Source organism: Ornithorhynchus anatinus, chromosome 20 (assembly GCF_004115215.2).
Source record: "Ornithorhynchus anatinus isolate Pmale09 chromosome 20, mOrnAna1.pri.v4, whole genome shotgun sequence".
NCBI lineage: Eukaryota > Metazoa > Chordata > Mammalia > Monotremata > Ornithorhynchidae > Ornithorhynchus > Ornithorhynchus anatinus.
Window position 1 is genome coordinate 12,697,688 of NC_041747.1, and position 25,874 is coordinate 12,723,561.

Below are 25,874 nucleotides of genomic sequence, written 5' to 3' on the forward strand. Positions count from 1 at the left end.
CTAATGACGCCCCGGACACATCTCTCCCAGAATGCCCTACCTCCATCTACAATCGTTCTGGTAATGTATCCATAGATTTTTCTTGGTAAAAAATAGGGAAGTGGTTTTCCATTGCCTACTCCCAAAATGGACTCGTGGTCTAAGAGGGCAAAAGGTATTTCATTCAACTGAGGCACAGGTTTCTGACTCTCAGTCCTGGATTATGCTAGATAATGCACAGAAATCTAGAAATTATCGCAATTTTCCCTAAATAATGCCGCCTATCTTTAACTGTTTAAGAACATTTGTTCTTGTAAAAAGAATGCAAGACTTAAGGAACAGAAAACAGCCACAAAGCACGTTGGGATGGGACTTTAACCTTTGCCTTCAGTCTACCGTCGGAGAAGCAGCATGGCTCAGTGGAAAGAGCATGGGCTTTGGAGTCAGAGGTCATGAGTTCGAATCCCAGCTCTGCCACTTGTCAGCTGTGTGACTGTGGGCAAGTCACTTAACTTCTCTGTGCCTCAGTTCCCTCATCTGTAAAATGGGGATTAAGACTGTGAGCCCCACGTGGGACAACCTGATTCCCCTGTGTTTACCCCAGCGCTTAGAACAGTGCTCGGCACATAGTAAGCGCTTAACAAATACCAACATTATTACCGTTAAATATTGCCCATCCTTCCTCCACATTGTTTTCCAGATCCACCCTTTACTTTCCACAGAAGTCGCCACTACCCCAATCCAAGTGCTTGCCATTTCCTGATTAGATTACTGCATCAGGCTCGCCTCCAACCTCTCTCCTCCACATTCCAGATCTCCTTAAAACCATCCAAGCAGCAGCACGGCGTAGTGGACAGAGCAGGGGCCAGGGAGTCAGGAGGGCTTGGGTTCTTACCCCAGCTCCTCCTTTTGTCCACTAGATGACCTCGGACAAATCACCTCCCTGTGCCTCAGCGACCTCATCTGTAAAGTGGGGATGAAGACCGCGAGCACTATGTGGTGCAGGGACTGTGTCCAACCTGATTAGCTTGTACCTACCCCAGAGCTTAGAACAGTGCCTGGCACATAGTAAGCACTTAATATATATCATCCTTATTATTACTACTACTACTACTAAACGCTGGGGTAGATACAACCAGTAGCTCAGACAACTGCTCTCCCAAATGGGGCTTCCAGACTAAGGGGGAGGGGGAAAGAATACCTCACTTTTATTTTTACAGCTAGGAAACGATCACAGAGGCGTTAAATGCCTCGTCAAACGGCAGGCAAGTGGTGTTTCTGGGAATGGAGCTCTGGTCTCTTTACTTTCAGGATTTTGTTCTTCCACTAAGCCCTGCTGCTTCTCCTCGACCTTTAGGACAGTGTTCTGCCCAAAGATGACATTCCATAAATGTTACTGACTGTTCAGACTCTTTCTCCTGCTCTCTCCCCTGCCTGTTCCTGGCACCAGCCATAAGTACTTCATTCAATCGTATTTATTGAGTATTGAGTGTGCAGAGCACTTTTCTAAGCACTTGGGAGAGTATAAAACACCAATAAACTGACATTCCCTGCCCATAAGGAGCAAGTACTTGCAGGTGAACCCTAAGGCTGACTGTCACAAATGCAGCCGATATAAATTTATTCAACTGGGGCCCATTTCTGCCCTTTCTAGTGGCCAATGAGTGAGTCCTAGCCTGAATGTGCGCTTCAAAATAGCAGCTACAACACCTCATTTCTCAGTGGCATTTACTGAGTGCTTACTGTGGGCAGAGCATTGTACTAAGCACATGGAAGAGTACAATACGAAAGGGTTGGTAGACACGTAATAACGATAAAAATAATCATAATAAAATGATTTCCCATACCAAGTTCCTCTGCCTTTCAGATTCGGTTTTCTGATTATACCAAGGCTCATCTCGAAAAGGATCGCTCTGCCATACATACTTTAGTACGGTATTGATGAGCGCCTTGCTGATGAGAATGCAGAGGTACACCACCAGAAAGGCATTCATCGACCTAAAAAAAAAAGACAGAGAACAAAAGACAGAAAACAAAAAAGAGTTAGTGTTTTAGGGAGAGATTGGAGAAGCTGTCTGGCTTAATGGACAGATCCCGCACCTGGGAGTCAGAAGGACCTGGGTTCTAATCCTGGCCCAGCCACATGTACGCCAAGTGACCTTGGCAAGTCACTTCACTTCCCGGTGCCTCCGTTACCTCATCTGTAGAACGGGCATAAGAGTGTGAGCCCCATTTGGGAGAGGGACCGTGCACTACCCGATTGCTTGTACCTACCCCAGTTCTTAAAAAGATGCTTGATATATAGTAAGCGCTTAAGAAGTATCATAATTATTAAGTCAATCAGTGGTATTTTTTGAGCACTTACTGTGTGCGGAGCACTATACTAACTGGAGTTGGCAGATACGTTCCTTACCCACAGGACCTTACAATCATAGATCTGACTCCTTGTGAGCCTTCTGATCATTCTCCTGGGCTGTCCAATGGAATCAAATTTTCTTTTTTCCTTTTTGGGAATTTGTTAAGTGCTTACTAGGTATCAGGCACTGTACTAAGTGCTGAGGTAGACACAAGATAATCAGATTGGATGCAGTTCATGTCTCATATAAGTATCACAATCTTAATCTCTGTTTTATAGATAACTAAGGCCCACAGAAGTGCAGTGACTTGCCCAAGGTCACACAGCAGACAAGTGGCGGAACTGGGATTAGAAGGCAGGTCCTTCTGACACTCGGGACCATGCTCTATCAGGCTGCCCTGCTTCTCGGTTGATTTCTCATAGTTACACAGAAATTGCTGTCGATTATTTCATTATTGTAATTATTGTACACAGATGCTCTCTCTTTTGCCCCCCAATAATAATTAATAATAGTTAATGAGAAGCCAAAAGATAAAGAGAATGTGAAATGGCATTCAACAGTCCTACGGTAATAATAATTGTGGTATTTGTTGAGCACTTACTATGTGTCAGGCACTGTACTAAGCGCTGGGGTGGATACCAGCAAATCAGGTTGGACACAGTCCCTGTCCCAGATGGGGCTCGCAATCTTAATCCCCGTTTTACAAGTTTTATCCTTATTTTTATAATAGTTGGATCTCCAATGCAAATGGGGAAATCAATAGTTTATTTCTAATAAAAACACATAAAGCCAACCCACTCCACTAGGCAATCAATCTAATTAAAAGCATTGAATACATAAAAGATATGATAGTATTTTAATATAAGCATCTTCCATGAGGTTGCAAGATGAAACATGTACATCTACAGTGTAACTATCGCACTTGGAAATGTCTCTCTGATTCCCTACTTATTTTCCAAGAGCAGAAACCGGAAAGAGAAGAAAGATATTTACTTTTCCACAGCAGATCGTTTCTGGGATTTAGACTGGTAATTTAATGCCATCTTGGTTTCCATGCCTGTATATATCGCCACACCTAAAAGATAAAGAACAAGGGTTGAATTACTGAGATGGAAACTCAAGAGCGGAGACATTGGACCCAGAAAATTCGTGATTAAAAAAATCAAAACAAAAGACTTCTAGACTGGATAAGGCCACAGCTACTTAGATGGGTAAGCAAGGTGTCACGAGATCAGACAAACAAGTCTAAAAGCCTTGGAAGAGTTAGAATTCAGAGAGAGGAGGAAATGGACATTGATGGGGTCAGCCTAAGAAGGTTGTGGGGAAGTGGAGCTAGCTGGAAATGGCACTGAAAAGTAAGAGCTTCCCAAAGAGGAATGGAGAGAGAGGGAAGCAGTGTGGCCTAGTGGGAAGAGCACGGGCCTAGGAATCAGACGGTCTGGGTTCTAATCCCGGCCCTGCCACTTGTCTGCTGTGTGACTTTGGTCAAGTTACTTCTCTGGGCCTCAGTTCCCTCATCTGTAAAACGGGGAGCCCCAAGTGGGGCATGGGCCGTGTCCCACTTGATTAGCTTGCAACCCCAGTGCTTAGTACAGTGCCTGACACATAGTCAGCGCTTAACAAATACCATCAAGAAAAACCAAAAAACTGCCTGGGGTGTTCTGCCCTCAGGAACAGCATGGTCCTATTTGTGAGCTGTATCTTTAGCTCTGGAAAGTGTAGGGTGCTCTGTTATCATTTGGGTGATCAGACAGTATTAAACAGCAAAAGTCCATTCTCTCCCTTGCCTCCCACCCCTGCCTGTCAGCTCCCCTAAAAGTCCCCCAAAAGTCAAATTCAGCCTGGGGCACTGAGGAGAGTGGACGGGGAGCAGAGGAGATTGGACAAGGGAGTAGGGAATGAGCAGAGGGGACTGGACAAGGGAATAGAGGATGAGGAGAGGGGAGTGGGCAGGGGAGCAGTGGGTGAGAAGAGTGGACAAGGGAGCAGCGAGTGAGAAGGGGAGTGGACAAAGGTTCAGTGGGTGAGGAGAGGTGAGTGAATAAGAGTGGACAAGGTGAGGGAATGGATGAGGGAAGTGCAGGTGCAGAGAGGGGAGTGGGCAAGGAGAGGAGAGTGGGCGAGGGAGCAGTGTGTGAGGAGAGAAGTGGACAAGGGGGCAGCAGGTGAGGAGAGGACAGTAGGCAGGGAAGCCGCGGGTGAGGCGAGGGGAATGGACGAGGGAGCTGTGGCTGAGGAGAGGAGAGTGGGCAGGGGAGGAACAGACAGGGAGAGGAGAGTGGATGAGGGAGGAGCGCATGAGGGGAGGAAGTGGTCAAGTGGGCAGCTCAACTCCCATTACTCTATGATGATTATACATGGCTACTGATTTTCATAATGAAGCATAATTATCACAGTAGTAAATCCACAGCTCAAGCAAAGTCAAAGATTGCTCTTACCATGCTATTAGAGATTTCAACTTCACTTCATAGTCCCTTATAATTTGGGAAGGTTTTATTAATAACTCATTAAAATATTTACCAAAGATCTTCTCCGTGTTCTTTAGAGAAGCTCCCCTAAGCAGCAGGTTTTCCGATCCTAATGGCCTAAAGAGATAAGGATTAGTCAATATGTGGTGCTAAAGTATAGGGGAGCTAAAGTATAGGAACAAAGGAAAAGAGAGGATGATAAAATTACTCCTTTAATAAGGAATTCCTTCTAGCAGGATAATCTGCATGAATTTACAGGGGGATTTTCTTCAAATTAGAGAATTAAAGCCCATTAAAGTTTATGTTAAATTATATGATCTTGTATTTCAGATTTGTGGGATTAAATATGTACTAATTAACAATCCCTTTTCAAGTCTCAGCATGGCTTTTGAGTACTACAAATAAATCTTCAGGAAGTGGTTTGTATTTGTTTGAACACCTCAGAATATCAATCAATCCATATACACTAAGCACTGTACTAAGTACATGGGAGAGGATAAAAGATTCAGTACCTGCCCTTAAGGAGTTTAACGTCTAGTGGGGGAGACCGACCCCAAATAATTTACAGATAAAATAAAAGTGAACTAATTAACAAACAGAAGGAAAGGAAAATGGCTGTGCTTAAATAATGGGGTATATAAATAGGTATGCACAGATCTGTTACAGGAAGGTGTGAGTGAACAAGTGCACAGCTGGCTCGGGTGGTGTTTGAGGAATGTGATAAAGTCCGTAGTACAGTGCTTTGCACACAGAAAGCACTCAATAAATACGATTGAATGAATCTAGGGGAAAGAAAATTAATCGACGCCTATATTTCAAAAAGGCTCTGGAGATGGAGAGGACTGTGGTTCAGCGGATTTAAAAGAGGAGGGAATTCCTGAAAGAAGAAAGGGGTAGGAGGTGGGAAAGATGAGAAGAAGGCAGTGTATAAAACAGCTTGAGAGGACTGTAGAGTGTGAGATGTAGCAGGAGAGAGTCAACAGGTGAGGAGTGATTTGATGAAATGCCTTAAAGCCAGTGGATTTTAGTTTGCTGCAGAGGGGAACGGGTAACCACGGAAAGTTTCTGAGGAGTGGGGAGGAGATGCGTCCACAGAGATGTTTAAAAACAATCATCTGGGCAGCAGAGTGCAGTAAGGCCTGGAGAGGGGAGAGATTGGAGGCAGGGAGATCCTTGGTGAGGCTGATATAGTAGTCAAGCCAGGATGTGCTTCAAACAGGAAGGGCTTCTTTAGATGGAGAGGAAGAGGTGGACTCCAGGAATGTTGTGGAGGGAAAAACAAGGGGATTTAGAGTAGACCGGATACGAGCATTGAAAGAAATGTGAAGGGGCTGGGGCTAGGTGCAAAGGTGAGGTAGTAGGAAGGGATAAATTATCATCGCCGGGATAACGGCTGAGTTAAAATTGAACACCCTGCAGAAAAGCCAAGTTTCCTAAGCAATCAATTCATCAACCCATCGTATTTATTGAGCGCTTACTAGGTGCCTAGCACTTGGGAGAACACAGTACAGCAGAATTAACAGACATGTTTCCTGCTTACAGTTTAGAGGGGGAAACAGATGTTAATATGAATAAGTAATGTATTATTTCCAGAAAACAACCAGGTGTGTTCATCAGGAGACTCAGTTCAAAAACCATTAAAATAATTTAAAAAAATAAAATAAACACCATACCATACACCAAACACCATAAAATCATAGACAATGATTTTATATACCTTACAACGGGGTCATTTCGATCATGGTAAATATTTATTCGTCCCACAAATCTGAAACAGAAAAGAAAAGTTATTGAACTATCATCATACTAATGAATGGACTATTTTCCAACTCTTCAAATTTTCTGCGGGAGGAACTTGGAATTGACAAATTCAGAATTCTTCAAAAATCCGCTGAATATCTCTGAATTGCAAAATTTCAACACTCTTTCCTATTTTTCACCTTCCTTGTAAAATCGTTTTGCTTGCTCAGTGAATTTAAACCAAATCAGTCTTGGTGCTACAGTGCTTACCTTGCGCTTACCCAGTGCTTAGAACCGAGCTTATCACCTAGTAAGCGCTTAACAAATACCATAATGATTATCACACAATACTTACAGTGTGGTAAGTTTAGTAATTCAGTTTCTCCTTCTCAATTAAGTTATTAAGTTACCTTCATTTTTTTTTTGGACCTTTCCTGGGCACTAATGGCCTAAAGCGCTCACATTCTGGCTTGAGTACTAATATTGATTAAGGCCAAAAAATCAACCTCCCTTTAGGCATGTTTATGCATACTGGAAAAAAAAAATCAAGATCAACCTATGTATCCTTCCCCACTCTTAGTACAGTGCTCTGCACATGGAAAGCAGTTCATAAATATTATTATTACTATTAACCTGAAGAGAAGAGAAACCCAAATAGAAGCAGCATGGCTTAATGAAAAGAGTCCGGGCTTGGGAGTCGGCCGTCAGGGGTTCTAATCCCGGCTCCACCACTTGTCAGCTGTGTGACTCTGGGCAAGTCACTTCACTTCTCTGGGCCTCAGTGACTTCATCAAGAAAATGGGGATGAAGACTGTGAGCCCCCCGTGGGGCAACCTGATTACCTTTGTAGCTACCCCAGTGCTTAGAACAGTGCTTGGCACATAGTAAGTGCTTAACAACCACCATCATTATTATTAGGAGAAGCAGCGTGGCTTAGTGGAAAGAGCCAGGCTTGGGAGTCAGGACAAGGGTTTTAATCCTGGCTCGGCCACTTGTCTGCTGGGTGACCTTGGGCAAGCCACTTAACTTCTCTGCGCCTCAGTTTCCTCGGTGGTAAAATGGGGATAAGATTGTGAGTTTCAGTGTGGCTCAGGGACTGTGTCCAACCCAATTTGCTCAGATCCACCCCAGCGCTTAGTACAGTGGCTGGGACAGAGTAAGCTCTTGACAAATACAATGGTTATCATCATCATTAAAAGCGAAACAAAACTCTGCTTTTAAGAGCGAGCCCCTCGAGGGACAGGGACTGGGTCTGATTTCCACCTGGGGATTCTTTCCCGGCGCTTAGTATAGTGCTCTGCACAGAGGAAATGCTCAATAAATCCCGCGACTGCCACCATCAGTACTGCTTACTTGTAGAGGTCTGGCTGGGGCTGTTCACATTCAATAGTTGCATGTAGGGTGTCGATGTCCTCCTCAGTGTGAAATCCCTTTGTATCCTGAACCGCATGATGGGTCTGTCGGTTGAGAAGGTAGGAAAAATCACCTTGACAAAGGTCAAGATAATTGATCGATTGACTGATCGACTAGCCAGGAACAGTGTGTGAGGGAGGTCAATGGTTTTACCAGCAATATGAAACCGGTCGATCAATGGTATCTATCAGGTGCTTACTGGGTGCAGAACGCTTGGGAGAGCACAGCACAACAGAGTTAGCAGACACATTCCCTGCCCACGACGAGCTTACACTCTAGAAGGGGATACTGATATGAGTATAAATAATTATAATTACAGACCCTCTAGACTAAGCACATTATGGGCAGGGAACGTGTCTGCTCCTTTCTCTTGTACTTTCCCAAACCCTTAGAACAGCGCTCTGCACATAGTAAGCACTCGATAAGTACCACTGACAGACAATGCAGAATTTACAGATATGTACGTAAGTGCCGTGGGGGAGAAGCTCTGCTAATTGCTTGCTGTGTGACGTTGGGCAAGTCATTTTACTTCTCTGTACCTCAGGTTCCTCAACTGTAAAATGGGGATTCAATACCTGTTCTACCTCCTACTTAGACTGTGAATCCCATGTGGGACCAGGGACTGTATCCAACCTGATTAAACTGTATCTACCTCAGCACTTAGTGTTTGACACTCATTAAGTGCTGAATAAATGCCAGTTATATTATTTAGGATGGGATGAATATCAATGCCCAAAGGTCACAGAAAGAAGGGGATGTCATGGAGTTTTAGAAAAGCAGCGTGGCTTAGTGGAAAGAGCCCGGGCTTGGGAGTCAGAGGTCGAGGGTGCTAATCCCGGTTCTGCCATTTATCCACTGTGTGACTTCGGGCAAGTCTCAACTTCTCTGTGCTTCAGTTACCAAATCTGCAAAATGGGGATTAAGACTGTGAGTCCCACATGGGACAACCTGATTACCTTGTATCTATCCCAGTGCTTAGAACAGTGCTTGGTACCTAGTAAGTGCTTAACAAATACCATTATTATTATTATTCTCACAGTTAGTCACCTGTTTTTCTCTCTGTTGGGTTCACTCCCTCCCGAGACCTAATGATCCCTAAACGTCATGCGTCTGCACAGGTCAGCAAAGTGTGCACACAACTCCGATTGAATGTTAAGTAAAATGGCTCCACACTCTAGTAACCTCAGGATTAGGACACAGGGGTTATTTTTAGGTACAGACAAGATGTTAGATGATGTTAATCAACTTTCTATATGAGCTAATGTTTCAGTGATGGGGAGGGTGCCATAAATAATTCAAGAAATATTAATATTCAATCCAGTCCGGGCACCCATATGTAATTTCCATTTATATTAATCCGTGTTAGGTTCTTATTGAGGAAAAAAATGGTTCTGAGAACAAATTACAATGCTTTCCCAGCCTTCACTATGTCACCCAATGGAACTCTCTCCTATTTAGACTGTGAGCCCCATGGGGACCTGATTATCTTGTACAGTGCTTAGTACAGTGTTTGGCACTTAATAATCATCCCAGTTGTTATTATTTGGGCCAACACTGACATACTTTGTGGCTAGATGGATGGAGCATGGGCCTGGGAGTCAGAAGGAGCTGGTTTCCAATCTCAGCTCCGCTTCTGTCTGCTCTGTGACCTGGAGCAAGTCGCTTCACTTCTCTGTGCCTCAGGGACCTCATCTGTAAAATGGGGATGGAGACTGTGAGCCCCATGTGGGATAGGGACTGTGATTCAAATTGCTTGTATCCACCCCAGTGCTTAGTACAGTGCCTGGCACGTAGTAAGCACTTAAATACCATCATTATTATTATTATTATCACGGTCTTGTCTGTTCAAATCCCTGAAAACAGCTAATCAATCAATCAGTGATATTTATAGAGCACTTAGCATGCAGAGAACTGTACTAAGTGTTTGGGAGAGTATAATACAACAGCAGTGGTAGAAGAGATAGCACAGTTTCTGCTCATTTCTTCATACTTTCCTGCCTATCATCAACAATTTGACTAAATCTTCAGGCATTTAGAGAAGTTAAGAATCTATTTTTGTGTGAATATTTGGATTCTTGTTTAATGGAAAGCATTTACAAAACCTACTCACATGGAGCCTGCAGAAAAAAAAAACATCGATACATGTACTGTCTGCAACACATTGGTGACTTCAATATTCAGGATTCCTTGAAACTGGGAAGAAAAGCCTACTTTTAAATGACCCTCATTCACTATCTATTCATTCCATGGTAGATCAGTATTTGTTCATTTCTTGGGTCATGTAATCCTCAAATGGCCCCAATTCATCTGCAGCTAATTCTAATTAGGAAATACTTCCTGTTGTGCTAACCTCCTCCAGCTATGTGGGAGAAGCATTCCGAGAAAATCGTGCAATCAAATCACGGCTTTTCACGGTCTGCGCCGATTATACTCTCTCGAACTTAAACTTAATTTCGTGGGGGTATAAACACCATCGCCGCTGCCGGGTTTAAAAAAAAAAACACGACGAGCTAAATTTTCAAAGAAGGAGGGGGAATATTACTTTATGGCTTGATTCGCCATCCAAACTGGCTGTGGTCACGTAGCAGGTCCCATCTCCTCTGCTACTGGACAGAAATATTAAGTCACAGGGGAAGGTTTCATCTTCTTTCACCATCACAATGTCGCCCACCTGCCGGGAGAAAGAATGTCAGTCAGTCAATCGGATTTATTGAGCGCATACTGTGTGCAGGGCACTGGTTTAAGTGTGCTTGGGTGGGTTCGATGCCACAATAAACAGACATGTTCCTCGCCCTTGACCTTGCAGTCTAGAGGGGAAGCCAGGCGTGGATATAAACAAATCAATTACAGATCTGTACATAAGTCTTGTGGGGCTGGAGGGAGGAATGAATAAAGGGAGCAAGTTGGGGTGACACAGAAGGGAGTGGGAGAAGAGGAAAAGAGGGCTTAGTCAGGGAAGGCCTCGAGGAGGAGATGTATCTTCAATAAAGCTTTGAAGCAGGGGAGAGTCTGTCGGATATGAGGGAGGGCACTCCAGGCAAGAGGCAGGATGTACAGAGAACTGTACTAAGCGCTTGGGAGAGTCCAAGAGAACTACCACATTCCCTGCCCACCACGAGCTTACAGTCTAACCTCGTGGACCTCAAATCACCTGCCCATTCCGGAATCGGCACCAATCCGTTGATGGCTCATCAACGGTATTTACCGAGCACTTGCTGTGCCACAGAGCACTGTGTCAAGCGATTAGGAGCATTCCCTACAGTGGAGCTGGTAGACGTGTTCCCTGGACACCCTTGTTGATGCTTTTCGCTCTCGCTTCCCGGGGGACGACCAGAGGCCGGGGGAAAGGCCACCCCTGACGTCACCTGGCTTTAGCTGCATCCTGAGGTCCTCAAGAAATCCTTGCTGACTGACTGAAATGTCATGGCTGAATTGTGTCCAGGGCGACTGCTGGATCTTTTTCAACATGAACGTATTACTGAAATCCCGGTGCCTTGGAAAGTTGCTTGTTCTTTAAGATTTTTTGTGGATTAAATGCACACAAATTGGTCGGATTCGAATCTCATACAAGCTGACCTCTTTGCTCCAAACACCCGAGGTGGGGGTGGGAGATCCTAAGGTGTTTTAGATCCCAACAAACCTTTCCACCCGTCCTATATTTGCCATCACAAGGCTATAAAAATCACATCTTCAGAAGCTTCAATCTGAACAGGGGTATTTTCAGATCACACTTGCTAAATGTTTAAGAGTCCACTTGGAGCACTGCTGAAACCTTAAATGATGGACTGAAGCAGATATCAGCGGATAATAAACAGAAGGAACGATAATGCAATCGCCGGGAAAATAAAACGGCTTAAGGAATCTCAGAATTCTCTTTGACTGAATATTTGGCAAAGCAAAGCTCTTTTGTCACTGCAGTTAATTTATATCCATGTCCTCAAAGAAGAACATAGTTGATAAGCAACTTGATTTCTAAATAGTGTCTCAATATCCTTGCATGTTCTCCACCTCAAAAAATCCAATTCTACAGGACCTTGGCAGTTTTCACTCAATCAAAATAGCCATGGGAGATAGCTGATAGGTTAAATATTCTTCCAATCATTTTTTATGGTATTTATTAAGTGCTTACTATGTGCCAGGCACTGTACTAAGCCCTGGGGTGGATCCAAGCAAATCAGGCTGGACACAGTCCCTGTTCCACATGGGACTCAAAGTCTCCACCCTCATTTTACAGATGCCCAGACAGTGAGTGGCTTGCCCAAGGTCACACAGCAGATAAGTGGCGGAGCCGGGATTAGAACCCACAACCTTCTGACTCCCTGGCCTGTGCTCTATCCACTATGCCATGCTGCTTCTCAGACATACTCTCTGCCCACAGTGAGCTGAAGAATCTGCTGCCCTCAAGAAATTTACAGCGTCATGGTACTTCCCAAAGTAGAGAAGCCGTGTGGCTTGCTCTTAAGTAGAGGTGACACATTCAGCGTGAAAAAATTAAAATAAAGAAAGAGAAAGAGAGGAGAGCCAAAATGATGACATTTGGCTTCTGTTCTCCAAGTACTGTCAGACTACCTGGGCAGTCTGACACTCAGATCTGACTAGAGGAAAGAAACCAAAATGACCCATCTATTTTTGGAAGCTCTGCCCTTTCCCTCCACTTTCTGGGTTCACAGTCGACAGCTCAGGGAGCAGCAGGGCCCGGTGGATAGAGCCCGAGCGTGGGAATCAGAAGGACCTGGGTTCTAATCCCAGCTCTGCCACTTGTCTGCTGTGGGACCTTGGGCAAATCACTCTTATTCTCTGTGCCTCAGTTACCTCCTCTGGAAAAAGGGGACTAAGACTTTGAGCCTAGTGTGGGACAGGGATAGTATCCAACCTGATTAGCTTATATCTCTACTAAGTACAGTACCTGGCACATAGTAAGCACGTAAACTCCATAAAAAACAACAACAAAATTATGTTATATTACATTCTCTCAAGCACATGGTAGAGTATATCCGTAATTTATATTGATGTCCGTCTCCTCCTTTAGATTGTAAGCTCCTTACGGGCAGAGAATGTGTCTACCAACTCTATTATATTGTACTCTCTCAAGAGCTTAGTACAGTGCTCTGCAGAATAGTAAGCATTCAATAAATACCATTGCTTTAAAAATAACTTCTCAAGCCTTGTTAGGGGATTTTGGGGATGGTTCAAGCATGATATTTTTCTGTCTTGATTGTGCCCCAGTAAAATGTTGTAGTGACATTTTCCTCTGGCTAACCCTGCTTTCCCCGTGAAAAGGGCAGTTAAAGTTTATTTTTAGGTGTCGACGGTTACTTACTCTTAATTTTCGGCTCTGCTTGCGAACCAGTTTACCATGCTGAATGAAATGGACGGGACACTGGTTCATCGCATTGTCTGCTTTATGGCGAAGCCAGTCTTCATAGCCCTGTAAAAAGAAGGAAATGAAATGTGATCGGGGTAAGGAAACCTGCTCTCATTACTAGAACTCGGTTTCAGTCAGAAAGTTCTTCTCATCATTCTTGAATGACCGACAGGATTCACAGATAGAAGCTCAGTTTCTGTCCATTGCTCTAAACGATTTAGAATTTACCAAGAACGACTGATTAAACGTTCGTGAAGGAAGAGTAGGAACAAAGGATTATGAAGAGTTGAATGCTTTTCAAACTGAGGCCTGGCAAAGATTTCTGGGGTGGAGGCGAAGGGGGAACGAGGGTTTTTTTTCATGGTTCCTCAGCTCTACCCTATCCCAAATTAGGGTCCGTGCTAAATATCAGCAGATAGAAACATCAGCCAAGAAACCTTGAAACTTCCTGGAAAACAGACTGTTTCATTAATGTTTGGTAAACCTCCATTTTACCCATATCCCAAGTAAATTCACGTGAGGCCACTGGAGCTTATTAATTGGTTGAATTTGGTGCTCTATGGCCTTGAATCCTGGTCACAAGTTCTGCATCTGTCAGCCAAGCTGTTTGGCCCCAGTTCACTCAATTGTATTGTATTCCCCAAAGCACTTTCGTACAGTGTTCTGCACACAGTAAGAGCTGTGTAAGAGTCCGTCGGTAAACACAAGATGGAAAGAAGCAGCGTGGCTCAGTGGAAAGAGCACGGGCTTTGGAGTCAGAGGTCATGGGTTCGAATCCCAGCTCGGCCACTTGTCAGCTGTGTGACTTTGGGCAAGTCACTTAACTTCTCAGTGCCTCAGTTACCTCATCTGTAAAATGGGGATCAAGACTGTGAGCCCCACGTGGGACAACCTGATTCCCCTTTGTCTACCCCAGTGCTTAGAACAGTGCTCGGCACATAGTAAGCGCTTAACAAATACCAACATTAAAGAACATATTGTAATTTGCAACCTCTGTCTTCACTCTCAAGGACTGGATCTCTAGAGGGAGTTTTCTGCACTCATCCCTAGTGATGAGAAGCAGTGTGGCCTAGTGGAAAGAGCCCGGGCCTGGGAGTCAGGAGGACCTGGGTTCTAATCCTGGCTCCGCCACTTGTCTACTGTGGGTCCTTGGGCAAGTTATTTCACTTCTCTGGGCCTCAGTCACCTCATCTGTAAAATGGGGAAAAGGCTGTGAGCCCTGTGTTGAACAGGGGCTGTGTCTAACCTGATTTATTTGTACCCACGCCACTGCTTAGAACAGCAGCTGGCACGGAAAAAAAAAAAAAAGCACTGGCTCCCTGAAGGAAAAAGGTGGGCAGGTGCTGATAGTTATATAAGAAGTGCTTAGTGCTTACCGGAATTTGCCCTTTCCTGAGGGGTGATACAGAGACAACTTTGGAGTTGAGCTAGGACCAAAGCGGAAGCAAAAATCCCATTTTCCTAAGGCATTTGATATCGTCCGCAATCTACACGTGACCTTGGACAAGTCGCTTCACTTCTCTGGGCCTCAGTTTCCTCGACTGCAGAATGGGGAGTCAATATTTCTTCTCTGTCCTACTTAGACTGTGAGCCTCATGTGGGACAGGGACCGTGTCCAAACTGATCATCTCCTATCTGCCCCAGCCCTGAGTTCAGTGTTTGGCACAGAGTAAGCACTGAAATATCACAATTACTGTTATTCTTACTATTGCTATTAATTTTGAGTGGGAGAGCTCGAGCAAAGCATTCCAATGAGGTTTTCTACTTTAACCTGATAAAAAGTAACAGTGCCTCAGAGCCCAGGTAAATTTAGTCTTGACAAGAACTGCATTCCAAAGTAATTCGGTCATCTCTGGGGAGTGAGGGACGACTGAATTAGACTGAATTATTGAAGGCCCATCTCCTCCAAGAGGACATCCCTGACTAAGCCCTCATTTCCTCTTCTCCCACGCCCTTCTGCGTCATCCTAATTTCCTCCCTTTACTCACCCTTCCCTCAGCCCCAAAGCACTTAAACCCATATCTGCAATTCCTTTATTTCTATTTATGTCTGTCTCCCCCTAAACTGTAAGATCGCTGTGGGCATCGAATGCGTCTACCAAGTCTGTTATACTCTCCCAAATTCAATTGCATATACTGAGCGCTTATTGTGTGCCAAGCACCATATTAAGCACTTGGGAGACTACAATAGAAAAATAAACAGACATTCCCTGCCCACAACAAGCTTACAGTCTAGAGGGAGAGACAGATATTAACATGAATAAATGACAAATATGTACATAAGTGTTGTGGGGCTGGGAAGGGGGGAGAATAAAGGGAGCAAGTCAGGATGACAAAGAAGGGAGTGGGAGAAGTGAAAAGGAGGACTCAGAGAAGGTCACTTGGAGGAGATGGGCTTTCAATAAGGCTTTGAAGGTGGGGAGAGTCATTGTCAGTCGGATTTGAGGAGGGAGGGCGTTCCAGGTCAGAGGCAGGACCGTGGTAAGAGGTCTGAGGCAAGACAGACCATAATGAGGTACAGTGAGAAGGTTGGCATTAGAGGAGCAAAGTGTGCGGGCTGGATTGGAGGAGGAGAGTAGTGAGGTGAGGTAGGAAAGGGTAAGGTGATTGCGTTAAAGCAGATGGTGAGGAGTTTCTGTTTGATGTGGAGGTGGATGGGCAACTGCTGAAATTTCTTGAGGAACGGGGAAACGTGGTGTGAACAGTACAGTGCTCTGCACACAGCGAGCGCTCCATAAATACGACTGATTGCCCGAAAGGGAGAAAAAGGCAGCATTTCATATGACAAAATCATGCAGAAGAAAGGAAGTGAACAAAGGACTGTGCTGCCTCATTCTATTTGTGAGGTAAAACTCTTACCTGTTTGACCGCCGTGACTATGATTACAAAGAAGAGTGGAAGTCCACTTGTTACAGGGCTGGTGGGGGTGTCGATGATCAACTGAAATTAAGAAAACAAACACATGCTCATTTCTAAACAACTTGTCCTTCGAGGCTTGCTGGAGAAAGGTTTTTCCAGAAGAGAAATATATGTTTTGCATTTTGTTGAGGTCGAGCTAGACGTTAATTCTGCAAATAGACATCCAAATATATTATCAAGCGATGGTATTTACTGAGCGCTTACTCTGCACAGAGCACTGTACTAAGCACTTGGGAGAGTACAATAGAATTGGCAGGCTACAAAATATGAAGCTGAGAAACTCTTGACCTATTGATATCCAAGCCCTTTCCTCCACAGCAAAGGGAGGATTTGTGCCTCTTATTTGCCCCACCCTCCAGCTCTAAAGCACTTACTACACACCTATCCATAATTTATTTTAATGTCTGTCACCCTCTAGACTGTAAGCTCACTGTAGGCTGGAAATGTGGCTAACAATTTTGTTGTACTATGCTCTTCCCAGTACTTAGTACAGTGCTCTGCACACAGTAGGCAGCTAATAAATACAATCGATGGGTTGATTCATTCAATTTTATTTATTGAGCGCTTACTGTGTGCAGTTCACTGTACTGAGTGCTTGGGAGAGTACCATACAACAATAAACAGACACAGTCCCTGCCCACCACAAACTTGCAGTCTAGTTTGGGGAGCAGGGAACTGCCTGGGGGGTGGGGGGTGGAGGGATTGACTGATGGATTAAGCCCTTAGCATTCAAACAACCAACAAGCCATTGCAACTGAGGATTAGTAAATTCCCTTCCTAATTACCTAAAAATAAAACCCCTTTCATTTTGACACATTTGATTTGTATATATATCTGTATACGTTGCATGTATATAGTCTATATCTGTATATATTGTATATATCTGCAATTTAAGTATTTATCTATTATTTAATGTCCGTCACCTCCTCTAGACTTTGACCTCGTTATGGGCAGGAATGGGTATGATGTTATATTGTACTCTCCTCCCAAGGGACTGGTACATTGCTTTGCACACAGTAAGCATTCAATAAATATGACTGAATGAATTAGATCAGAGCAGTCTATTTAACTTACCTGGACCAGAAAGATGATGAGAAAATAAAAATTGGCTATTCTTCTGAACTGCTCAAACAAATTCTTCGGAATAAAGTTCCAGAATGTATACTGCGTGAGAGAAAACACAAAATGCAATGGATTATTTAATATTTCAACACTAAGCGGTATGCTACATACACCACTGGGGTTTATCAACATCAGCTGTCCAGCAAACATTTAAATGTGGACTTTAGAAAAATAAGTCTCCGTTCAAAACATGGCAAGTTAGCTGATATTTTAATCCATTTGAGATCCTGAAGAAGAATCAATTACTAAACCGAAATTCACATCCAAAGAATTGAAAGTAGCTGCGAAAGGAAGTCAGGTTGGGCACAGTCCCTTGTCCCGCGTGGAGCTCACAGTCATCTCGCGGTTATTAAGATTAACCCCATTTTATAAATGAGATAACTGAGGCAAAAGGAAGTGACTTGCCCAAGGTCACCCAGCAGCCAAGTGGCAGAGCCGGCATTAGAACCCATGACCTTCTGACTCCCAGGCCTGTGCTCTATCCACCTTGCCAGGCTCATTATCATGATCATCAACATCATCATTATTATAAGCACTAACAGGAGGCAGCGAAAAAGGGCCCCTCAAATGAGAGGAAATACCGAAACCATTTTACTTCTAAGAAGCCTGAAATTGAATCGCAAAGCTCGTTACACAGCAATGTCCCTGCGATTCATGGAAATGTCTGTGTCTGAATAATTTAAAACAGCTCTCTTTGCCCTGTGGATCCATTCGTAGTTTGTCAGAACCGAAGGCACACTCCAGGACTTGAGGGATTCATTCATTCGTTCGTTCAGCCGTATTTACTGAGCGCTCACTGTATGCAGAGCACCGTACTAAACGCTTGGGAGAGTACAATATGACACAAATGGACACTTTCCTGCCCACAGCGAGCTCACATACTAGAGGATGGCCAGGGATTAGCGGTGGATGCAAGTCTGGCCGGGATGGAGCGCAACCTGAGCTCGCCTGGCCGGGGAGCACAGGTCACTCCCGCTCCAGACTCCGGAATGAATTCGGCGCCACAGAATCTCCCCGACGGAAGATGACCCAGGCCGCAGCCCTTGTGGCTTTCAGGGATCAAGTCTTCCTCTCTCCCCTACGGGAAAGGGAAGCGCCAAGTTAGAGTTACAGTTCCACCCGACTGAGGCGACCCTCACCTTGGAAGAGACGATCCTGTTATCCGGGTATCTCTGGGGAATGTAGGCTTCCGTCCCCGGGGGCGGTTCTCGGTGGCCCACATACACGCTCCTACTGTCCACCCAGTTTTCTTCTCCGGCGCACTGCAAGACACAACGGCCGTGTGCTCTTTCTCAGCCTGATTCGCCGAGGAGCGGTTGAAAGGCGGGCATCTGAGGCACATCCCCCAAATCAAAGGTTTTCAAGACAGTTCCAGTGCAGAATTAATTCATTCGGTCGAAATTATTGCGTGCTTACTGTATGCAGAGCAGTGTACTAAGCGCTTGGGAAAGCACAATAGAACAATAAACAGTGACATTCCCTGCCCACAATCAGCTCATGGTCTAGAGGCAGGGAGATGGTCTTGAGTTTAGTAGATTTTGTAGGAACAATTTACCTCTTTCAGGCCAAATTTTCTGACAGCCTACTGCCAAGGTGATAGAATATCAAAATGGCATTCTTCTACACAGGACATAGGGAATTTATGGCTTCCAGCAGGGTTATCTGAATCAAAAGACTGCAGGTCTCCCAGCCTGTAACTTGGTCACAATTGTCCTGCATCTATCACTACTGTTTTTGTATTTCTGCTTCCTGAGGTGGGTTAGGGAAAGGAATGGGAAAAGAATTCTCAGCAGGCAACAGGTGATGGCATTTAATAAATGTTTAATAATTAAAACTTGAAAACTTGAAGCTTTTGAGGTGGAAAAGCTTATATGGGAGTTTGAAAGATGCTCTCTTACTGGTAGGCAGGCTGCTATATTTTTTTAATCATTACCAAGAATTGTTTATTTTTTTTTAATGGTATTTATTAAGTGCTTACTCTGTGCCAGGCACTGTACTGAGTACTGGGGTAGATACAGATAATTAGGTCGGACATGGTCCCTGTCCCACACGGGGCTCAAAATTTTAATCCCCATTTTACAAGTGAGGTAACAGGCACAGAGAGGTGAAATGACTTGCCCAAGTTCACACAGCAGGAAAATGGCGAAGCCAGGATTAGAACCAGGTCCTCTGAATCCCAAGCACGTTCTCTTTCCACTAGCCCACGCCGCGTCCCTTACACGCTAAAGTAGACTGAATAAAATTGGTTTCAAAACAGCCGTTATTCCTCCAGTTGGAAAATGAATGAGACAGCACGCTTTGCCATTAAGCTGACCTCATTTGTCTATTCTTGGATGTGGGAAATGCTGCTCCAGAACATGGGGTAACACCATATTGTCCTCAATATGGGCTTTTGATTTCCTCCAAAAGCTGTAATAGGCACTGCTCTTTTCTTGGTATGAATGAAGAATGAAGGAAGAGAAAGAAAGATTCTCCAAGGATCTGGATAAGCCCATCGTACCGACTCCAAAAACTGGCAAGTTTAAAATCATAAAAATCTTGTCTGTCTCGCCAACCCCTTTCCCACGTCTTCCCTCTGACCTGGAATGCCTCCTTAAAAAAAAAAAAAACAAATGGTATTTGTTAAGCGTTTACTAGGTGCCAGGTACTGTATTAAGCGCTGGAGTAGATACAAGGTTGGACTCAATCCATGCCCCACATGGAGCTCAGTCTTCATCTCTGTTTTCCAGATGAGGGAACTGAGGCCCAGAGAAGTGAAGTATCTTGCCCAAGGTCACCCAGCAGACAAGTGGAAGCAGCGTGGCTCAGTGGAAAGAGCACGGGCTTTGGAGTCAGAGGTCATGAGTTCGAATCCCGGCTCTGCCACTTGTCAGGTGGGTGACTGTGGGCAAGTCACTTAACTTCTCTGTGCCTCAGTTACCTCATCTGTAAAATGGGGATTGACTGTGAGCCCCACGTGGGACAACCTGATTCCCCATGTCTACCCCAGCGCTTAGAACAGTGCTCTGCACATAGTAAGCGCTTAACAAATACCAACATTATTAAGTGGATTGGAAGCCAGGTTCTCCTGACGCCCAGCGTGTTTCTACTAGGCCATGCTGCTTCACCCTGCTTCTGTCAAACCACAGCAGGCACTAAAAGCACCGTGTAGGACGACATGCCAAGGGACAACTTTCCTGTGGGCCCAGTGTGGCAGGGACTGGGGATTCCACACGGGCAGTTTGGACACAGACACACACCCACACGGACTCAGAGGGGAAAGACATCCATCACCATCTGGAAAGCCAAAGACGACACTACGGCAGTGTGGTCTGGTGGAAAGAGCCTGGCCTGGGAGCCTGAGGGCCCGGGGGGTCTGATCCTGGCTCTGCCGCTTGCCTGCTCTGGGACCTCAGGCAAGCCACTTAACTTCTCTGGGCCTCAGTTTCCTCATCTGCAAAATGGGGATACCCTAGTGGATCGTGCAGGGGCCTGGGAGTTGGAAGAACTCGGGTTCTAATCTCAGCTCCGCCACTTGTCAGCACTTAGTACAGTGTCTCAGCGCTTAGTACGGTGCCTGGCACATAGTAAGCGCTTAACAAATACCATCATTATCATTATTATTGTCTGTATATATGTACATATTTATTATTCTACTTTATAAATAATGTGTACATATCTATAATTCTATTTATGTTGGTGCTATTGAGGCCTGTCTATTTGGTTTGTTTTTTGTCTGTCTCCCCGCTTCCAGACTATGAGTGAGCCCATTGTCGGATAGGGATCGCCTCTATTTGTTGCCGAATTGTACTTTCCAAGCGCTTAGTACGGTGCTCTGCACACAGTACGCGCTCAGTAAATACCATTGAATGAATGAATGCTGTGTGACCTTGGGCAAGTCGCTTCACTTTTCTGGGCCTCGGTTACCTCAGCTAGAAAATGGGGGTTAAGAGTGTGAGCCTCATGTGGTCTGATTAGCTCGTATCTAACCCAGCACTTAGTACAATGTTATACACATAGTTAGTGCTTAACAACTGATATTGTAAGCCGCATGTGGGACAGACACTAATCAACCCAATTAACTTGCATTAACTCCAGCACTTTAACCCAGTCCCCATTTCTCAAGAGGCCAGGGATTCTTTCCCCATACAGCATGGCTTAGTGACACGGACACAGGCCTGGGAGTCAGAGGACTTGAGTTTAATCCTGGTCTGGCCAATTGCTGGCTTTGTGACCTTGGGCAAGTCACTTAAGTTCTCTGTGCTTCAGTTCCTCAACTGTAAAATGGGGGCTAAATCCTACTCCCTCCTATACAGATTGTGAGCCTCATGTGGGAGGCCTGATCAACTTGTGTCTACCGTACAGTGCTTGACACACAGTAAGCATTTAAATACCACAAAAAAAAGAGGCGCCATCACACTACTAGCAGTGCTAGTCTGAGAACCAAGAAGCAGCGCTATAAATAGAAAGTCAGGGCCGCAAAACTGACCACTTTGTTCTCCCAAGGACTCAGGCAGCAAACACCCATGAGAGCACGAGGGAACATCAAAAAACAAGGCAACACATTTAGAGTGCACTAAAATTGACCCACAATAACAAATGTGAATCACCAGCATGTAATACTCAAAAATGTATTCACTTCAGACTCAGTAAAATCTCCCTTTCATACTTGTCCACAGACAGTTAAAAGGATGATAATTGTGGAATTTGTTAAGTGCTTACTATGTGCCCCGTATTGTTCTAAGTTCTGAGGCAGATATAAAGTAATCGGTTTGGGCACTGATCCTGTTCCAAATAATCCCAATAACTATCCACTGGGATAGTTAGAAAATTCTCAGATTGGACACAGTCCCTGTCCCATGTGGGACTCACAGTCGGAATAGGATTTAATCCTGATTTTACGAGAGGAAACTGAGGCACAGGGAAATTAAGAGGCTTGCTCAAACACACAGCGGACAAGTGGTGGAGCTGGGATGAGAACTGAGATCCTCTGGCTCCTAGGAGCTGTGTTCTTTCCACTAGGCCACATTGAGAACTTATCCTTCCACTTATTCTGAAGCTTGGAAAAGAAGGTACCCCGAAGGAGATACGGAACGGTAAGAATTACTCTGAGAACCTATCACTTGCTTTAGTGACGCAGATGTTCAAAGGAAGTAAAATATATGGTACATACTTCTGAAGTGTTAAGGCATAATATTCTCTATTGGTAAAAAAAATTCTGCAAAGTGCATATGGTTTAGAAGCCAAGTTCTAAAACAATATTTTTATTATATGAGAAGCAGGGTGGCCTAATGAATAAAGCACAGGCCTGGGAGTCAGAAGGACCGAGCTCCTAATCCTGGCTCTGTCACTTGGGCAAGTCACTCTGGGCCTCAGTTACCTCATCTGTAAAATGGGGATTAAGACTGTGAGCCCCATGTAGGTAGTTTGTACTTACTCCAATGCTTAGTACAGTACCTAGAACTTAGAAAGCGCTCAACAAATACACTCTTCTCCCCCAAAACCAAAGTTTTGGGAAAATAAATTCACTTATTTCACACACACTAGAACTTAAAGACATGGTCTTCTGCTATCAAACAAATCCTAAGGGATCTTAAGGGAACACCAGAATTATATTCTAGTAAATGCTCAAAGTCAAATAATGATTCAACAAAAAGCAGCGTGGTATGATGCTGTTGTAATGAAAGTTTTTGACCTGTGGTGGACATCAAAAAATAAATGGGGGTAAACAGATATAGGGTCTTCCTAACCTATGGAAACCAAAACTGCGTCTGATAGAAAAGCAGCGTGGTCTGGTGGAAACAGAGCAGGACCGGGATCTCTAAATCTGGTTCTACCATCTGTCTCCTGAGTGACGCTGGGAAAAACATTTAACCTCTCTGGGTTTCCCTTTCCTCATCTGTAAAATGGATCTGTTCTCTCCCCTTCTTTGAATGGAAATCCCCACGTAGGACAGGGACTGTGTCTCTGATCTGACTGAGTTGTATCAACCCAACATTTAGCTTGGATCTATCCCAGAGCTTAGAACAGTGCCTGACACATAGTAAGCGCTTAACAAAGACCACCATTATTGCTATTATTATTATTACACAGTGCTTGGCATGTAATAATAAAGATGATGGTATTTATTAAGCACCTAATATGTGCCAGGCACTGTACTAAGCGCTAGGGTGGATACAAGCAAATCTGGTTGACACAGTCCCTGTCCTGCATGAGGTTCACAGTCTAAATCCCCATTTTCCAGATGAGGTAACTGAAGCCCAGAGAATTTAAGTGACTTGCCCAAGGCCACACAGCAGACAAGTGGTGGAGCCAGGATTAGAACCCATGACCTTCTGACTCCCAGACCCATGCTCTATCCACTATGCCGTGCTGCTTCCCATAGTAAGCATTACGTTTCCATAATAAGCATTTGCCAAATACTGCTATTATTATTGTAAACCTTGAAAATGATCAAAAACCATAGGATTGGGGAGAGGAAACTGCCTACTCCTCACTGAAATACTGTTAAAATGTGAAAAGATGCATTATGGATTATTCAACAAAACTGCAACGTAGATGGTATGCCACAAAGAATAAATCACAAGAGGAAAGGAAAATGGTGCGGGCTTTGAAATGCTCTGCATGTGATTTGCATCCTAATGTCCAGAAACCCAGCCTTACAAAGATTACTCTGAACACTCTCGGAGCAAACAATTCTTTTGAGGGGTTTTTGGGGATTAGCATGGAGTCCTGGACCTCGTTCCCAAAATGATACAATAATAATTGCAACAAATGAATTCCTCAGTGCATCTGGTGCAATGTCATCTATTCATCCTTTTATATTCTATTACTTAAAACCCATCGAGAGGTATAGCTAAGGAGCCATAAATAAATCTCTGTGCTAAGGGATGCTATTAATAGTTTAAAGTTCATTGAACTGAAGCTGAGTTCCACTGGAACATTAGTGAGGATGCATTATCGTTATCTATTCAACTCTTTTGCTCTCTCGGCAATAAGGAGTCCAAAGAGTGATGAAAAGGAATTTTAGTGCACTATTAAAATTCCTTTAGACTTTTCCATAACCTAATATTTGAGAGGTTAGGGGGCTGTAAAGATAATTTATCTGCATTTCATTAAGGGTGAAGAAGAGTTTCCGCTGTTTTTACCTGAGCCTTCAGAGAAAAACCTAAATTGGCAAAGGCTAAGGTTCAGCAGGTGGGAAATCCTGATTCGGTGATTCAGTCCCGTCGGTCCCACCTTCATGACATCGCTAAAATCTGCTCTCTCCTCTCCATTCATTCATTCAGTAGTATTTATTGAGTGCTTACTATGTGCAGAGCACTGTACTAAGTGCTTGGAATGTACAAATCGGTAACAGAGAGAGACAATCCCTGCCCTTTGACAGGCTTACAGTCTAATCGGGTGAGACAGACAAGAACGATAACAATAAATAGAATCAAGGGGATGAACATCTCATTAAAATAATAGCAAATAAATAGAATCAAGGTGATGTACCTCTCATTAACAAAATAAATAGGGTAATGAAAATATATACAGTTGAACGGACGAGTACAGTGCTGAAGGGATGGGAAGGGAGAGGGAGAGGAACAGAGGGAAAGGGGGGAAAAGAGGGTTTAGCTGCGGAGAGGTGAAAGGGGGGTGGGGGAGCAGAGGGAAAAGGGGAGCTCAGTCTGGGAAGGCCTCTTGGAGGAGGTGGGCTTTAAGTAGGGTTTTGAAGAGGGGAAGAACTGCTACCACGTTAATCCAAGCACTCAGCCTATCCTGCATCGATCACCGTATCAGCCTCCTTGCTGCCCTCCCAGCCTCTTGTCTCTCCCCACTCCAGTCCATACTTCGCTCTGCAGCGCGGACCACTTTTCTCCAAAAGCGTTCAGGACCTGTTTCCCCTCTCCTCAAGAAACTTCAGTGGTTTTGCTCTGCACATAGTAAGCGCTTAACAAATACCAACATTATTACCTCTGCATCAAACAAACTCCTCACCATTGACTTCAGAGCAGTCCATCACTTTGCTCACCTCATTCCTCTCCTACTCCAACCCAGCCCGCAGGCCTCGCTCCTCTAATGCCAACCTTCTCACTGTGCCACACCGCCGACCCCTCGCCCATGTCCTGCCTCTGGCCCGGAACGCCCTCCCTTCTCAAATCCAACAGACAATGACTCTCTCCCCCTCCACAGCCTTATTGAAGGCCCATCTCCTCCAAGAGGCCTTCCCTGACTAAACCCTCCTCTCCTCATCTCCCACTCCCTTCTGCCTCACCCTGACTTGCTCTCTTTATTCACTCCCGCCCCCAGCCTCACAGCACTTATGTCCATATCTGTCATTTATTCATTTATATACATGACTGTCTCCTCCTCTAGACTGAAAGCTCATTATGAGCAGGGAATGTGTCTGCTTATTGTTATATCGTACTCCCCCAAGCAGTGTTTTGCACATGGTAAGCACTCAAATATGACAATGAATGAAAAAGACAAAGCAAATGAGAAAAATGTTTTACCCTATTGAGAGGGCAACTATCAAGAAATTTAACAA

The 25,874-nt window shown here is 44.4% G+C and overlaps 1 protein-coding gene across 10 annotated transcripts in view; it reads right to left on the bottom strand.

Annotated features, from left to right (window-relative positions):
• The window catches only part of ATP11A (ATPase phospholipid transporting 11A), a 103,654-nt gene that overhangs the window by 30,330 nt on the left and 47,450 nt on the right, over nt 1-25,874 (bottom strand). For all 10 annotated transcript variants that reach the window (XR_003753924.2, XR_005661166.1, XR_003753923.2 and 7 more), the window contains exons 2-11: nt 18,502-18,624; nt 17,315-17,404; nt 16,181-16,261; nt 13,278-13,385; nt 10,500-10,628; nt 7,898-8,001; nt 6,522-6,572; nt 4,857-4,921; nt 3,330-3,411; nt 1,827-1,977 (exon numbers count right to left, since the gene is read on the bottom strand). Coding sequence is in view for 6 of the 10 variants with exons in the window: in XM_029048218.2 (XP_028904051.1) it covers nt 1,827-1,977; nt 3,330-3,411; nt 4,857-4,921; nt 6,522-6,572; nt 7,898-8,001; nt 10,500-10,628; nt 13,278-13,385; nt 16,181-16,261; nt 17,315-17,404; nt 18,502-18,624 (984 nt within the window). In the remaining 4 variants the exon portion in view is untranslated. The remainder of the gene's footprint in view (nt 1-1,826; nt 1,978-3,329; nt 3,412-4,856; nt 4,922-6,521; nt 6,573-7,897; nt 8,002-10,499; nt 10,629-13,277; nt 13,386-16,180; nt 16,262-17,314; nt 17,405-18,501; nt 18,625-25,874) is intronic.